Source organism: Mastigoproctus giganteus, chromosome 1, assembly GCF_048544385.1.
Source record: "Mastigoproctus giganteus isolate SK-2022 chromosome 1, ASM4854438v1, whole genome shotgun sequence".
In the NCBI taxonomy this organism is placed as follows: domain Eukaryota; kingdom Metazoa; phylum Arthropoda; class Arachnida; order Uropygi; family Thelyphonidae; genus Mastigoproctus; species Mastigoproctus giganteus.
This window is the reverse complement of record NC_143575.1, coordinates 237,459,678-237,474,308: the sequence shown is the minus strand read 5'-3', so window position 1 is coordinate 237,474,308 and position 14,631 is coordinate 237,459,678. Positions and strand designations below refer to the sequence as shown.

At 37.9% G+C, this 14,631-nt stretch overlaps 1 protein-coding gene across 1 annotated transcript in view; it reads left to right on the top strand.

The window, feature by feature from the left end:
* The window catches only part of LOC150091667 (dual specificity protein phosphatase CDC14C-like), a 481,702-nt gene that overhangs the window by 166,075 nt on the left and 300,996 nt on the right, over positions 1–14,631 (top strand). The window contains exon 4 of the mRNA XM_090385065.1: positions 7,571–7,663. Coding sequence (XP_090241191.1) covers positions 7,571–7,663 — 93 coding nt within the window. The remainder of the gene's footprint in view (positions 1–7,570; positions 7,664–14,631) is intronic.

Below are 14,631 nucleotides of genomic sequence, written 5' to 3'. Positions count from 1 at the left end.
TGAACTTGGCTTAACAACTAATCGACTTCATCCTCACTAACAGAAGATATATTGTGAATGATGTTACCATCCTGAATAAGGTAAATGTTGGAAGTGATCACAAAATGGTAAGATGTACACTTGATATAGATGTAGGAAAGGAAAAAACTGACTCAAGTAAATAATACAAAGGTCTTTGAGATAACAGAAGAGGAGAAAAAGCAGTATGTACTGGAACTTAAGAAAAAGTTTGAGCTTCTGCAGAATGCTCAGGACCAAGATATCGACGAGGAATATTACAACTTTCTGGAAGTGATAAAGCCCAAGAAACCTATAGGGAAAAGAAATCCAAAGAAGAAAAAAATTAGTCAAGAAACACTTGTCATGATGAATCGAAGACGACAAATGAAGAGCAAGGGAAGGTCTTGCCTGACCAATTTGATTGGATACTATGATGTAGTCACAAAAGAATTGGATGCAGGGAATAACTTTGATATTATATATTTGGATCTTAGAAAGGCTTTTGATACTCTTGCACATGGAAGACTGCTGCACAAATTGGAGCAGTGTGGCATTGGTGGCAAATTGTTGCTATGGATAAAGGGATGGTTGAGTGGCAGAAGGCAGTGAGTGGTAATTAATGGACACTGCTCATCGTGGACTAATGTTATTAGTGGAGACCCTCAGGGTTCAGTGTTGGGTCCATTGTTGTTTTCTGTATTTATAAATGATACTGATGTTGGTATATCAAGCTTAATGTCCAAGTTTGCAGACGATACAAAGGTTGGCAGGGGTGTTAAGGACGCTACTGACGCTATGCTGCTGCAAGAGGATCTGGAAAGGTTGAGCAGATGGGCTGAGGTGGCAAATGAAGTTTAACATTGGCAAATGTAAAGTACTACATATGGGAAACAGCAACCCCAGAGCAACTTATCAACTCTGTGGTACTACCCTGACAGTGGTGGAGAATGAAAAGGACCTGGGGGTAATTGTGCGGGCAGATATGAAGTTCTCTAAACAGTGCAGACTGGCTGCAAGAGTAGCTCATGGTGTCTTATCAATGATATACAGGAATTTTTCTAGCAGGGATAGGGAGGTGATTATTCCCTTGTATAAGGCAATGGTCAGGCCACACCTTGAGTACTGTATACAGGTCTGGAGGCCTCATTTCAAGGAGGATGTAGAGCTGCTGGAACGAGTACAGAGAGGGGCAACAAGGTTAGTGAATGGAACGAAGGGTTGCTCTCACGAAGAAAGGCTTAAGTTTTGCAAATTACAATGTCTGGAGACTAGGCACCGGCGAGGTGATCTGATAGAGGTGTACAAAGCCTTGAATGGTTTGAGCATGCTCAATGCTGATGGGATACTGCCTCTTGCTTAGAATAATCACCTGGGAGGGCATAAATTCAAATTGAGGAAAGACAGATGTAGGATAGATGTACGGAAATTTGTCTTTAGCCAGCGGGTAGTTGGTTGGTGGAAAAGACTTCCATCCCTTGTTGTTGAAGTTGATAGCCTAAATAAATTTAAGGCTCAGCTGGACAGGTATTTCAAACGAACAGAGGGGTGAAGTGGAAGTGGTTTTCTTTTCTTTTTTTTTTTTTTTTGGCTGATGCTGCATACGCTTGCTTTCTTGCATCATATGCCTCTACTAATGCTAATGCAAGAAAAACACTAACAGGGAGAAAATTGAGTATACTGAGTTAGGCAAAGCCATTAGAAAGAGACTCAGAGAGGACATAAGAAGATTTAACACAAGAAAAGTAGAACAAGCATTAAGGGAAAACAAAGGATTTAAATCAGCAGCCATGTGCAGTAATGCAGAAAGACAAATGATACTGAAACTGAAGAATAGTGATGGTGTACTTATAAACAGCAGAGAAGGCATAATTCAAATAGCAGAAGACTACTATAGAGAATTATACAAGGAGCAAAGGAATAATGCCAGCAGTGGGCAAGATGGATTGCGAAGTAGCAACACATACGACATTCCCAATATTCTTCCTGATGAGGTAGAACATGCATTGAAGAAAATGAAGAATCAGAAAGCCCCGTGGGAAGATGAAGTTACTGTAGAGTTGTTAAAATTAGGAGGAAGAGACATAACACAAAAACTGGCAAGACTCTTCACAAAGTGCATTAGAAAAGGTGTTGATGCCTAAGCAGTGGAATAATGCAATCATAGTTTTGCTGCATAAAAAAGGAGATAAATCAGAAATTGGAAGTTATAGACCAATTAGCTTGTTATCCCACATCTACAAGTTGTTCAGAAGGGTCATTACTAACAGATTAGAAAGAATACTTGATGAGAATCAACCGAAAGAGCAAGCTGGCTTTAGTACAGAATTCTCAACTATGGATCACATTATGCCTGGCGTTTGTGGATTATGAAAAGGCATTTGACTCCATACAGCATAAGGCAATGTTTCGGGCACTGGAAAGACAAGGCATAGGGATCCCACATATTATGATTTTGAAGAAAACATATGAGAGTGCTACCTCCTTTTTTAGACTAGACAAAGACAGCAGGAAATTTAAAATCGAGAAAGGAGTTCAACAAGGAGACACAATATCTCCGAAGCTGTTTACTGCTGCCCTTAAGGAAGCTTTCAGAGTCGCAGAAAGGAGTCAATGTGAATGGAGAGTACATAAACCATTTATGATTTGCAGATGACATTGTGGTCATAAGCCACGATCCCAAAGAATTAGAGGAAAATCTTAATCAGTTATGCACAGTTAGTAAGGATTTTGGACTAAAGATGAATATGGCTAAAACAAAAGCAATGAAGAACAAGTATGCCACAGAAAGAGAAATAATGATTGAAGGAGCAGTAATTGAAAAGGTGGAGTCATATATTTATCTAGGACAAGTTATTAGCTATAATAATGATAAATGGCTGGAAGTCAAGAGAAGAATAAATTTTGGATGGATAGCATTCAGGAAATATTGTCACATACTGAAGAGCAATATCCCAGTTTGTCTGAAACGTAAAATAATGAACCAATGTATACTCCCCACCATGACTTATGGAAGTGAAACTTGGGCACTCACCAAAAGAATAGAAGCGAAGCTGAGAACTACACAGCGAAGAATGGAACGAATTATATCAGACTGTTAGATAAGAAGAGAAACACATGGATTAGGCAGCAAACTCAAGTAAAGGACATTCTTATCAAAACTAAAGAATTAAAATGGGCTTGGGCAGGACACATAGCTCGAAGACATGATGACAGATGCACTAAGAAAATAACAGAATGGTACCCAAGAGGAGCTAGAAGAAAACCTGGAAGACAAAGGCGGAGATGGATAGATGAAATTCACGAGTAGGTAGTAAATGGTGGTATGTAGTAAATTTGTGGTTAGTAAATGGATGGCCAGTGCTCAAAATTGAAGGAACTGGAAAGTTGCTGGAGAGCCCTTCATCCTGCAGTGGATTGAAAATGGCTGATGATGATGTGTCCAGCCAGCCTGGACACATCGGATCATAGAGCCATTGCCTTCACACTAAACAGGTAATTACTAATAACCCAACACTCCTTGTTGAATATCAAAAGGTATAGCCTTAAAAAGGCAAACTGGCAGATTTTTTGCAGAACATACAGCAGTACAAAAACAGGAAAATGAGTGGCCTAGATCAGACAGCTGTAGCCTGGAAAAACAAGCACTGACTATGACAAACATTTTAACAAAAACAGCAAACCAGTCTATTCCATGGAAAAAACCTAGGAAGCAGGCAGTCCCCTGGTGGTGCCCTGAGCTGACTATACTCAAGGAGAATGGTGCACCAGATGAGAAGAAATTTTCAAAGAGGCAGAACATCTTGGCCACAAAATGAGGTGGATGCACTGAAAGATTCTTATAGACTCTCAGGAATCAGTATACAGCCCTCATAAGAGACAAGAAAAAGAAATGTTGGAGGCACTTGGGAACTACTGGAAACAACAACCCTTGGGGAGTTGTCTACAGAATAGTGACCAACAAGCTGCCAAGAGGAGATGTCTTGGAAACTACCATCAAACCAGATGGAACTCCAGCTCTGTGTTGGGCTGATTCTGTAAATAACATTCTAGACAGTATTATTCAGACTGAAACTGGGGATCATTCCCCAACTCAGCTAGACATTATAAAAGAAAACACTGAGTATGACAATGCCAATATTGAATCTCTGTTTACTATACAAGACTTAGAATTAGCACTATTTAAAACCAAAAACAATAAATGCCCAGGTTTTGACCTCTTAGAGGTTAAGCTTATCAAAAAATTAGCAGAAATAGCACCAGACAAATTAATAGCACTATATAATAACTGTATAACAGAAGGTATATTCCCAAAAATATGGAAAAAAGCTGTAAGATTATTTCTCAAAACTACTGATCCCAAATCATATAGACTAATTGCCCTACACCCTGTACTAGGGAAAATATATGAAAGACTAATATATAATAGATTAACTTAGTACTACACGGAATCAGGTTTACATTGCAACAATCAGTATCGTTTTAAGCAGGGCAACTCTATGAGGATGCATGCACTACTGAACAGTTAAAAACTCAGAGGAGAAATATATGCTGGCAATCTCTATTGACTTTGCTGGGGCATTTGACTTATTCTGGTGGCCTAGTGTCTTTAGGAGACTCTGCCTGGTAAATGCCCCACAAAACCTCTATAAGGTAAACAGGTACCTTACAGACAGAAGTGTTTCAGTACGCACAAGGTTCCAGGAATTGACACGCCCTGTGAATAAAGGCTGCTCTCAGGGTTCAATCCTTGGCCCTTTGTTCTGGAACATTTTTCTGGACGAATTTCTGGTCTTGGATCTGGGCCCGGTGGAAAGCCTGGCCTTTGCAGATGACATGAATTTCCTTGTAAAAGGTAACATGCGAGTGGTTGTAGAGCAAAGATCAAATGCCGCTCTCCTGCAGCTGCAGGAGTGGACAAAAATGCTCATGCTCAAAGTATTGCCTGAAAAAACCAATCAAATACTTCTAAAAGGCCATTTGGACATAAGAACATATCCACAAATCAAAATTTACACAACAATTATAAAAATGGTAACAGAACTAAAATATCTTGCCGTGGTCTTTGATTCCAAATAAACTTTTTATCCCCATTTGACCTACTTGGGGAAGAAAGTGAGAAATTATGCATGTATGATTGCCTAGATCAGTCGAGCGGACTGGGGGTGCTCAAAAGAAAGACCCAGGCAATCACATACTGTGCAGTGTTCCTACCTCTTATATCACCTATGGAGTCGGTGCATGGTTCACCCGCTCAGCCATAGTAAGAAATAGGAATAAATTATAATCGATACAAAGGACAATACAATTCACTATTACCAGAGCATGTTGCACAGTAAGCATACCTATGCTACAGTTGCTGGCTGGAGCTCTCCAACTTTACCTTAGCCAAAAGTGGCTTATATTATAGATTTAAAAAGGGCATACCCACAGAATTTCTGGGGATAGCCCTTGATACAGCCAACATCTTCAATGCTGAAAGAAAAAGAATAACCACAAAGCTCCGTGAGCTATGGCAAACAAAGTGGGAGCAGGAAACCAGAGGTCTGGTTACCAAAAGGTTTCTGCCATGGGTGGCAATGGTTAGCCCAAAGCCGCCTAAGTGGTATGCCCCTGGACTTTTTATAACATTTATATTGACAGGACAATGTCCCGTAAAGGTGAAACTAACCTCCTTAGGGCTGACTGATGACCCAAACTGCACCTGTGGCAAGAGTCAAGACAGGGCACACATTCTATATGAATATATAATTTATGCTATCACCAGAACACAACTAATAGCTCAGATTGGCCCCCTTCCCAGGGAAGAAGAAGATCTGTTCATCATAGAAGTGGAAAATTATAAAGCCTTTAGATTCTTCACACAGAGAGTATTCAAAATGCACAGAACTACCCAAAGAATGGCAGTTCAGCCCCTCAGCAATTAAACAATAATGAATAGTTAAAATTGCCCACTTTTTCCCACTGCACCCAGACATCAGGATAGCAGTGTTCTGCACCCTGACAGAAACCTGACGTGACAAAACCCCCCCAGGACTACCATGCTATGTGTAGCAACTTGGGGCCCCACACCAAATAAGTAATCATGTAGGGGAGGGAGATGTACAGGCAACCAGGGAAGTAGATTAGCTGAAAAATATCAGTAAGCTAGTAGCAAGGGGATGCAATGTAGAATGAAAGAAGAAGAATGAATGACTGAGAATGATAGACAGAATGAATAGGCTGGACAATGAGTGAACCAGGAATTATGGTAAAAGAGAATAAATGGCAGTTTTGGTGAAAGAAAGAGAGTGACCTAGCATGAGGGAAAGAGAGTGAATGGGAATGAGTGAAAGAGCAAATGTAATTGGCTGAAAGAATACAAAGTTAATAATAACTTATATTACTTTATATATACTAACAACACAAACGCTATCACTGCATTCTCCCCTGGCTTCACAACACACCACAACTGAAGAAAAACAGTAAGTTGAGGTGCCCGGAGAGTGCAGTGCAGAAAGCAAGAGTCAAATAAATTAAATGAAAGCCAGAAGAATGAACGAGAGTGTAAGTGTTTGAGAAAAAGAACACAAACCATAAATGCTAGTTAAGTACACAGTAACCCTAGTTTTAATTAGTATTTAAATTTACACTACACATCATTGCATCCACTGGTGTTTGAGAAAAAGATGAATGAGTAAGTGAAAAAATATAAATATAGAATGCAAGTAGAGTGAAGATGCAGATTATGAATGAAGTAAATGTGTTTCTCTCCCACCTCTTTGTGCCTGGTGGGTCTCTACTGCTAGCTGACATGTCCCACCCCAGAGCCGGATGGGCAGTTTGATTTTCCTACCTGGACCTGACAACTATCACCTATGAAGACAAACTGCGGCTTTGCTGCTGACATGCCATTTGGCAATCTGAACTAGGTACTCTAACTTGGCTCCCTTTAAAACCCTATCCACAGGCAGGGGAGGGAGGAGACAGGTCTGTAGTCTCCCACTAAACTGACCGAGCACCCCTAACAATGCTGCTAAATTCTAATCAACATCTAAATTCTACTGCTTTCTTGTAAATTTCTTTCGGCAAAATTTTAGTGTCCCCCACCCCCTTTTATATATATATATATATATATATATATATATATATATATTTATATAGGCCTTGCCGCTGAAATCCTTGGAAATTAGGTGGTGGAGCCTAATTTTGTATAATAATTTGAAATTGGTCCTTTATTGAGTTACTAAAATTTCAGTATATGAAACTTTTAATGGAGATGTGACAAACATAATTTGGTATTTTTGGAATCAGCAGATCAATTTCTTTAGAATCTGCAATCTTGCCCTGCAGGTATGATTTTTTTTTTTTTTTTTTTTTGTTAGCAAGTTTTTTTTTATAACAGTAATTCTTTTGATTATAACCAAATTAAAGCTGTCATTTTTCATGTTTTTTTTTTTTCTAACCATCCATCAATATTTGTTTCAGATTAAAATATTTTTGATTTATAGTTCTGCTTCTGTTTTGTACATAATGTTTATCAATATATGTTTATAATATTCTTAAAAGTAAAGGTTATTTATATTTTTTCTAGTCATATTCCTTGGCAAAAAAGAAAATAGTACACTACACCACAACAGACAGTAAAAAGCGGGTTAATGCAGCATTTTTGATTGGCTCATATGCTGTAAGTTTGTTTCATTTCTTATCCCTCCCCCCATTTTTATTGTGAATTACAATTAGATAAAAATTAATTTTGATATAGAAAAAGGCATTTTATTTGCAGATTCAGAATAAATTAGATGAATAAATCTGTTTAAAATATGGAACACACTTAATTGAATGTTTGATCAGTACAACTGTGAAACTAATTATTATTCCAAATATTGCAGGTCTTTTTTTGGAGTGGCATCTTCATTGGTAGAATAATGTTATGATTGGTATATTTACAATGGCAAAACTTATAACTTTAACCATGTAAGAACTGAGATATTTTCTGCCAAAGAGAATTTTTTATGTTTATGCTGTTGAAAGCTTTTAAAACATTTACATATACTGTTAAGATTTAAAAAATATATTTTATTTGAACTTTTTTTTTCTGTCTTAAAAACAGTTACGAAACAAAACAGCTTAAAATACATTTTTTGTTATGTACCTAATCTGTTCAAACAGAAAACACTTTTTTTTTTTTTTTTTTTCTATTACTCCAAAACAGCCGAGGCCTTACAGAGGAGGAATATGACAGTAGCAACACAGTAATAATTCTATTTACAATCTGTACATAATGTCAGGTCTCAATATACAATGTCAAATATACAAGGTCAATTTACAACATATACAACGCATATCATACGTTAGAAGTGATTTGCATTTGAGAAAAGCTGTGGTGACAGAGAAATTTGTATTTCTAAGCATTTTGTTGTTTTCTTTTCTTGTTAGTTCACATTAAGTAGTTGCATTGATTGATTTGTGTTATTATTCTTATTGTTATCCCTATTTTTTTTTTTTTTTTTTTTTTATAATTGTTATTTCTTATCTTTGTTCATTGAAAAAAAATTTTTTTTTTAAAGCTAAGTATACCTATCTTTATAGTATTATTATTGTTATTATTAAATTAGTCATTTATTTTCATTCTCTAGTAGCTTGATTGTAAAACCTTTGTAACTCTTTTTTGATATTAATGTTTTCATTTAGAATATCAATGTTGGATTCATTTAGCAGTTTTGCAGTTCTGTTAAAGTAACGGAATTTAAGTTGATCAGTTCTGAATGGCTCCTGTGCCAGCATATTTTGTCTTCTCAAGGCTCTTGGAGGACAGCTGAAGTTGACGAGGTAGAGCAGCTCGGGGGCATCCAACTTTCCAGCCACGAGATGCATTAGGAATTTGCAGTCTGCCGCAGCTCTTCTTTGGTAGAGTGGTACCATCCCGAAGTGAATGCACCATTCATTGTAGGATTTTGTGTTCAGTTCCAACCTAGATTTGTACACCAGGAATCTGACTATGGATTTCTGAATACGTTCCAGTTGTTTTATAAGAATTTTGGTGTGAGGATTCCAGATTTGTGAGGCATATTCTAGAATTGGGTTGATTATCATTATGCAAGCTGTTTTTATGAGCTGTATGTTGGTAAAATCGAAGAAGATTCTTTTAAGCAGTCCAAGGGATTTGGAGGCCTTAGCTGAAGTTTTATTTATATGTGTGTTGAAGTTTCCCTTGTCAGAAAACCATACTCCCAAATCTGAAACCTCATGTATTCTCAATAGCTCATGATTATTAGCTTTATAGGGATAATTAATCTTGTGTTTTTTGTGATAGTCTGTGACAGACATGGTGCAGCATTTGTTTAAGTTTAGTGTTAGACCATTGTTTGTGATCCATCGGGTGATGGTGTCTAGTCCATTTTCCATTGATTCACAGTCGTGTTGTTTTGATGGTTTTGTATATTTTCAAGACATCTGCGTATGAGAGCACTTTGACGTCAACATGTCAGCTGTATATATTAACAACAATCTTGTATGTTGTTAATATATACAGCAATGAGTAGTGGCCCCAGAGGAGAACCCTGTGGGACTCCCCTTTGTATATGGAAAGTGGAGGAGTATCTTCCTTCAAAATGAACTCTGCTTTCCCTGTTGTCAAGGAAGTTAGACATAAGTGATAAGGCATTACTTGATAAACCTATATGCTTTAATTTGAGGCAAAGATATTAGCAGGATCAATTTTATTGATCCTGCTAATATTTTTTCTCGAACTATCTCTGTAATCAAATAGTAATAGTAATGGAGGCATGTGATGAAAGAAAGCAAATGTATGAACTTATGCAGCATCAGCCAAAAAAAAAATTTGTAGTCTCTCCCTGAATTTCTTTAAGCTATCAACTTCCACAACGACAGAGATGGAAGTTCATTCCAGCAATTAACCACCTGCTGGCTAAAGGCAAATAAGCAAATTTCTGCACATCTGTTCTACAACTATCTTTCCTCAATTTGAATTTATGTCCCCTCGGATTCATAATCAGAGCAAGTGGAAGAATCCCATCAGAATTCAATGTGCTCAACCCATTCAAGGCCTTATACACCTCAGTTCGATCACCTCGCAGGTGCCTAGTCTCCAGCCACTGCAATTTGCAGAACTTAAGCCTTTCTTGGTAAGCACACTCAAGCAACTCTATATCCTTCCTAAAATGAGGCCTCCAGAATTTTTTAAGTTCTCATGGCTTGGCCTTATCATTACCTTATACAAAGGGATAATCACTTCCTTTTCCCTACTAGCAAAATTCCTGAATATCATTTACAATACCCAATGACCTACTCTGGCAGCTGTTTGCATTGCTTAGAAAACTTCATATATGACTGCACAATTACTCCCACGTCTTTTTCATTTTCTACCACCCTGAGTGTAGTACCACACAGTTGATATGTTACTCTGGGGTTGCTGCAACCCATATGCAGTACTTTACATTTTTCAATATTAAACTTCAGTTGCCACCTCTCAGCCCATCTGTTCAACTTTTCTAGATCCTGTTGCAGTAGTGTACTGTCATTAGTGGCAATAACAACCCTGCCAACCTTTGTATGATCTGCAAACTTCGACATTAAGCCTGATATACCTTCATCAATATCATTGATAAATATACAAAACAACAGTGGGCCCAACACCAAACATGGGAAGACTTCGCTAATAACATTAGTCCACAAAGAGCAGTCCATTGTTTGTCACTCTGTCTTCTCCTACTCAACCAGCCTTTTATCCATTGCAGCAACTTATCTTTAATACCGTACTGCTCCAATTTGTATAGTAGTCTTCATGCGTAACAGTGTCAGAAGCTTTCCTAAAATCCAAGTATATGATATCAAAATTATTTATTGCATCCAGTTCCTTTGTAACCACATCATAGTATCCAATCAAATTTGGCAGACAGAACTTTCCCTTAACAAACCCTGTGTCTGAATTATTACTGCAGTCTTGATCCTGCAATGCATCTTTAACCAGTGACTCCATTATTTTCCCCAGAATGGAAATTAAACTAACTGGTCTATAATTACTTGTATCACCCTTAGATCCCCTTTGTGAATTGGCGATACATTTGCATATCTCCTGTCTGTGGGAACTTCCCCAAATTCCAAGGATGCTCTCATAATTATGGCTAAGGGTTCGCTTAGTTCCTTTGTCACATCCTTTAATATAACTGGATAGATACCATCCTTCGCAGGTTCCTTTCTTATATTTAACTTCAACAATTTCTCCTCCATTTTGCTCTCAGTTATTACAAAATCATTAAGCACCCCCTGTTACAGTTTGATAAACTTCCTGCATTTTCCTCCCTTCATAACTCTTCATGTGTGAATGTAGATGCAAAACACTCGTTCAGATTATCAGCTATCTCAGCAGGATCATCAACAGTTGAATCATTGATATCAAGTGGACCAATCTGATTCATCTCCTTCCTTCTATAGTTTATATAAGTAAAGAAGTCCTTGCTGTTTTTTTAGCCTCCTTTGCCCAAGATTTCCAGTAATCTGCCTTCGCTTGCCTAATCTCCTTTGTGATATGATTACATACTAGCTTATATCCACGATAGTCTTATTTGTCGCCTGATAATTTATATGCATCCCATGCATTTGCCTTCTCCGCCACGAGTCTCATTAGTTAGTCTGACATCCATTTAGGCCTAAATCTTGAACAGTATTTCTTAATCGGTATGAAAAGCCTAGTAGTTTCCATGCCTAGTTCCTTGAATGCTTCCCACTTAGAATTTGCTGTTGGTAACATCATCAGTTGGTCCCACTCTACAGAATTTAAAAACTGTCTGAAACCACTGCAGTCACCTTTATGGAAGCAAAAACCTTTCTCTTTTAACCCTGATGGTAATTATATCTTTAAGTAAATCAAACATCAGTACAGTGTGATCACTACCACCTAGTGGTTCCTTTATCTGCAAATTCTTAATGCACGAATAATCATGAATAAAATGAATGGAGAGAAAAAAAAAATTTGTATCAGAAGTTTTTTCCTGGTTTGGATTGTTTAAAATATGATCGATGATAACCGAGGTTTGTAAATTGCATATATTCTGTGGTTGATTTTAGAGCTAGTTTTAAGGGCATGCAAGTTTGGTAGATCTCTGCATTACAGATATGTCAGTGCCAATTAGGTACCCATCCAGCCTGCTGTGCCTTCGTGCCACACTATGGCCATAGTTGCCGATGCAAAACAAACAAACTGTGCCTACTACCATTAGTCAGTTGGTGTGCATTACTTGTTTTTCACCCTGCAGTGCAGCCAAGCTAACCTGTTCCGGGAAACCATGTATCTACTACCTGAGACCATTGCATGAAAAGCCCATAAAAGTTACTCCATCTAGACCTAAATCAGACCCAAGCTTCTTCAATATCATATGGAAAACAACAGTCACTAATAGTTTACTAATTGTGGGGATGGCATTCTTTGGAAAGTTATTGAAGGTTAGAGCCAAGGGCTGTTACTTGGCCATGCTGTAGTTGCCTGGTTTTTGTAAATTGCATGTATCTTCTAGGTGATTGTGAATTTTTGGGATGGAAAACCATTTTACCCATCCCACTTGCACCTGTGGTGGGACTGAGAGTTGGTCGCACCTTATGTACGACTGACCCCTGTATGAGGATCTCCGCTGCACCTTCATCAGTTCCTTGACCTATATACCCAAAGACCAAGAAACACACTTGCTTGATAGTAGGGAGGAATATACAGCCTTTACGCGTTTTGCACAAGAACTCTTCAGCCGAAGGACACCCTTATCTACAGTTCCTGTATCAGCACCACAGGGGTCCCAAGGAAGACAACAGACAGTTTGAGACCATGATGGACTTTCATCCAGATTAGACAGTCATGAACTTGACCGTCACACCATCAAACGGACAACTATCTGACGATTGGACTTTGAAAGCTACCATTGGATTGAATTAAACCCCTGGATTGGACACCACCTGATGTCAATGACAGAGGCACCAAATGGCAATCCTATCTGCGCTCCCTTGTACAGTCACTTTCGACCCCATTCCTTCCCCTTTCTTTGCCTTCGCCTGATTGACTGAGTTTCCATTGAATGGTTGGGGATGCCTTCGCCTGATTGACTGAGTGTCCATTGATTGGTTGGGGGATGCCTTCGCCTATATCCCCTTACTCTTACTTTCATTCCCCCTCTTCTTCTGTACACCCTGTACTACCTCACTCTATCTAATCACTTTTTTTTTATTATTATTATTTTTTATTTTTATTATTTTTTTTAATTTTTTTTTTCTTCTTTAACTTGGTCTCTGCTCAGAAAGCTGAGGCTACCCTGACGGAGACTAGCCAGAGAATTATGGGCAGCCTAGCTACTTCCTAGTGGTGTGTGTGTGTGTGTGTGTGGGAAACGTGGGGTTCCACCAGGGACCCTTCGGCCAAATGCCAGGACACACAACAGAACCCAACACAAAACTACATATTCAACATACAACACTTTTCTGGCATCTACAGTAGTACTGTATTTCTTTACAGTGTACATATGGCATGGATGTGGGGAACCACAGGTGGTGCCTGACCCTAACACTATGCACACTATATGCACTGGAGATTTAACCTTACAGTAAACCCCCACTATTCACAGTATCTGTATTTGTGGTTTCTTTTATTCGCAGTCACTGATTTAATATAAAATGAAAAATCTAAAAAAAAATGTGAATTTTAAAGCGCTGTGAACATTTTCCTCCATAAAAAACATGAGCATGGCTAAAATCATCTTGCCCAGTCAAAACAGCGCTCAGTAGGTAGGGAGGATAGAGGGATGACAAAAATACGAGCGTGGATGTTTCCTGCTAATCCTTGCGCTTGTCATGGAAGGTTACATCATTTGCTTTTAATTGATATGCTTACAAAAGTGAAAAATCTACTGTTTTGCAGTGTGTTAGTGTAAACAGACCTTTTTTCGAGTGTGTTAACAGTTAAAAGAATGTGACTTTATTGTGGACAAGTTCTTTTCTAACCCCTACAAAAATATGGTTACAAATAACAAGGGAATTGTGAAAAGATCAAAGAAGATGATGACAGTGAGTAAATTTGAATTATTAGACAAAATTTCTAATGGCGAAAGCGTCACGTCAGTGGCTAAACATTATAAAATCAATGAGTCAATGGTATGATTAATCAAGAGATCAGAAGAAAAAATCTGCTGTAGTGTCTGCGAAAACATGCTAATTGCTTCAAAAATTTTCTCTGTAACTCGTGATGTTAAATTAGTAAAAATGGAAAAAGCTTTAAATCTGTGGATAGATAGCTGAACTTAAAAATAAAATTCCATTAAGTTCACTTATCATTTGTGAAAAGGCAAAACACCTTTATCAACACTTTAGCAAAACTGGTGATAGCACTGGCGGGATAAATTTTTTAGCTAGCAAAGGCTGGTTTGAAAGATTTGTTTGAAATTTCTAATAAATATTACCTGTAATATTAAATTGTTTCTTTTTTCATTTCGATGCCTTATGCTTGTATTTCACTAAGTACTGTCTGTGTTTGTCTATTTACATATGTAGGTACATATAATACACATAGACAAAATTTTAGACTCGTTTTTCTTATATATTTCCTACTTTGGAATGGAACCCTTTTATTATTATGGGAGCCATAACTCAGTATTC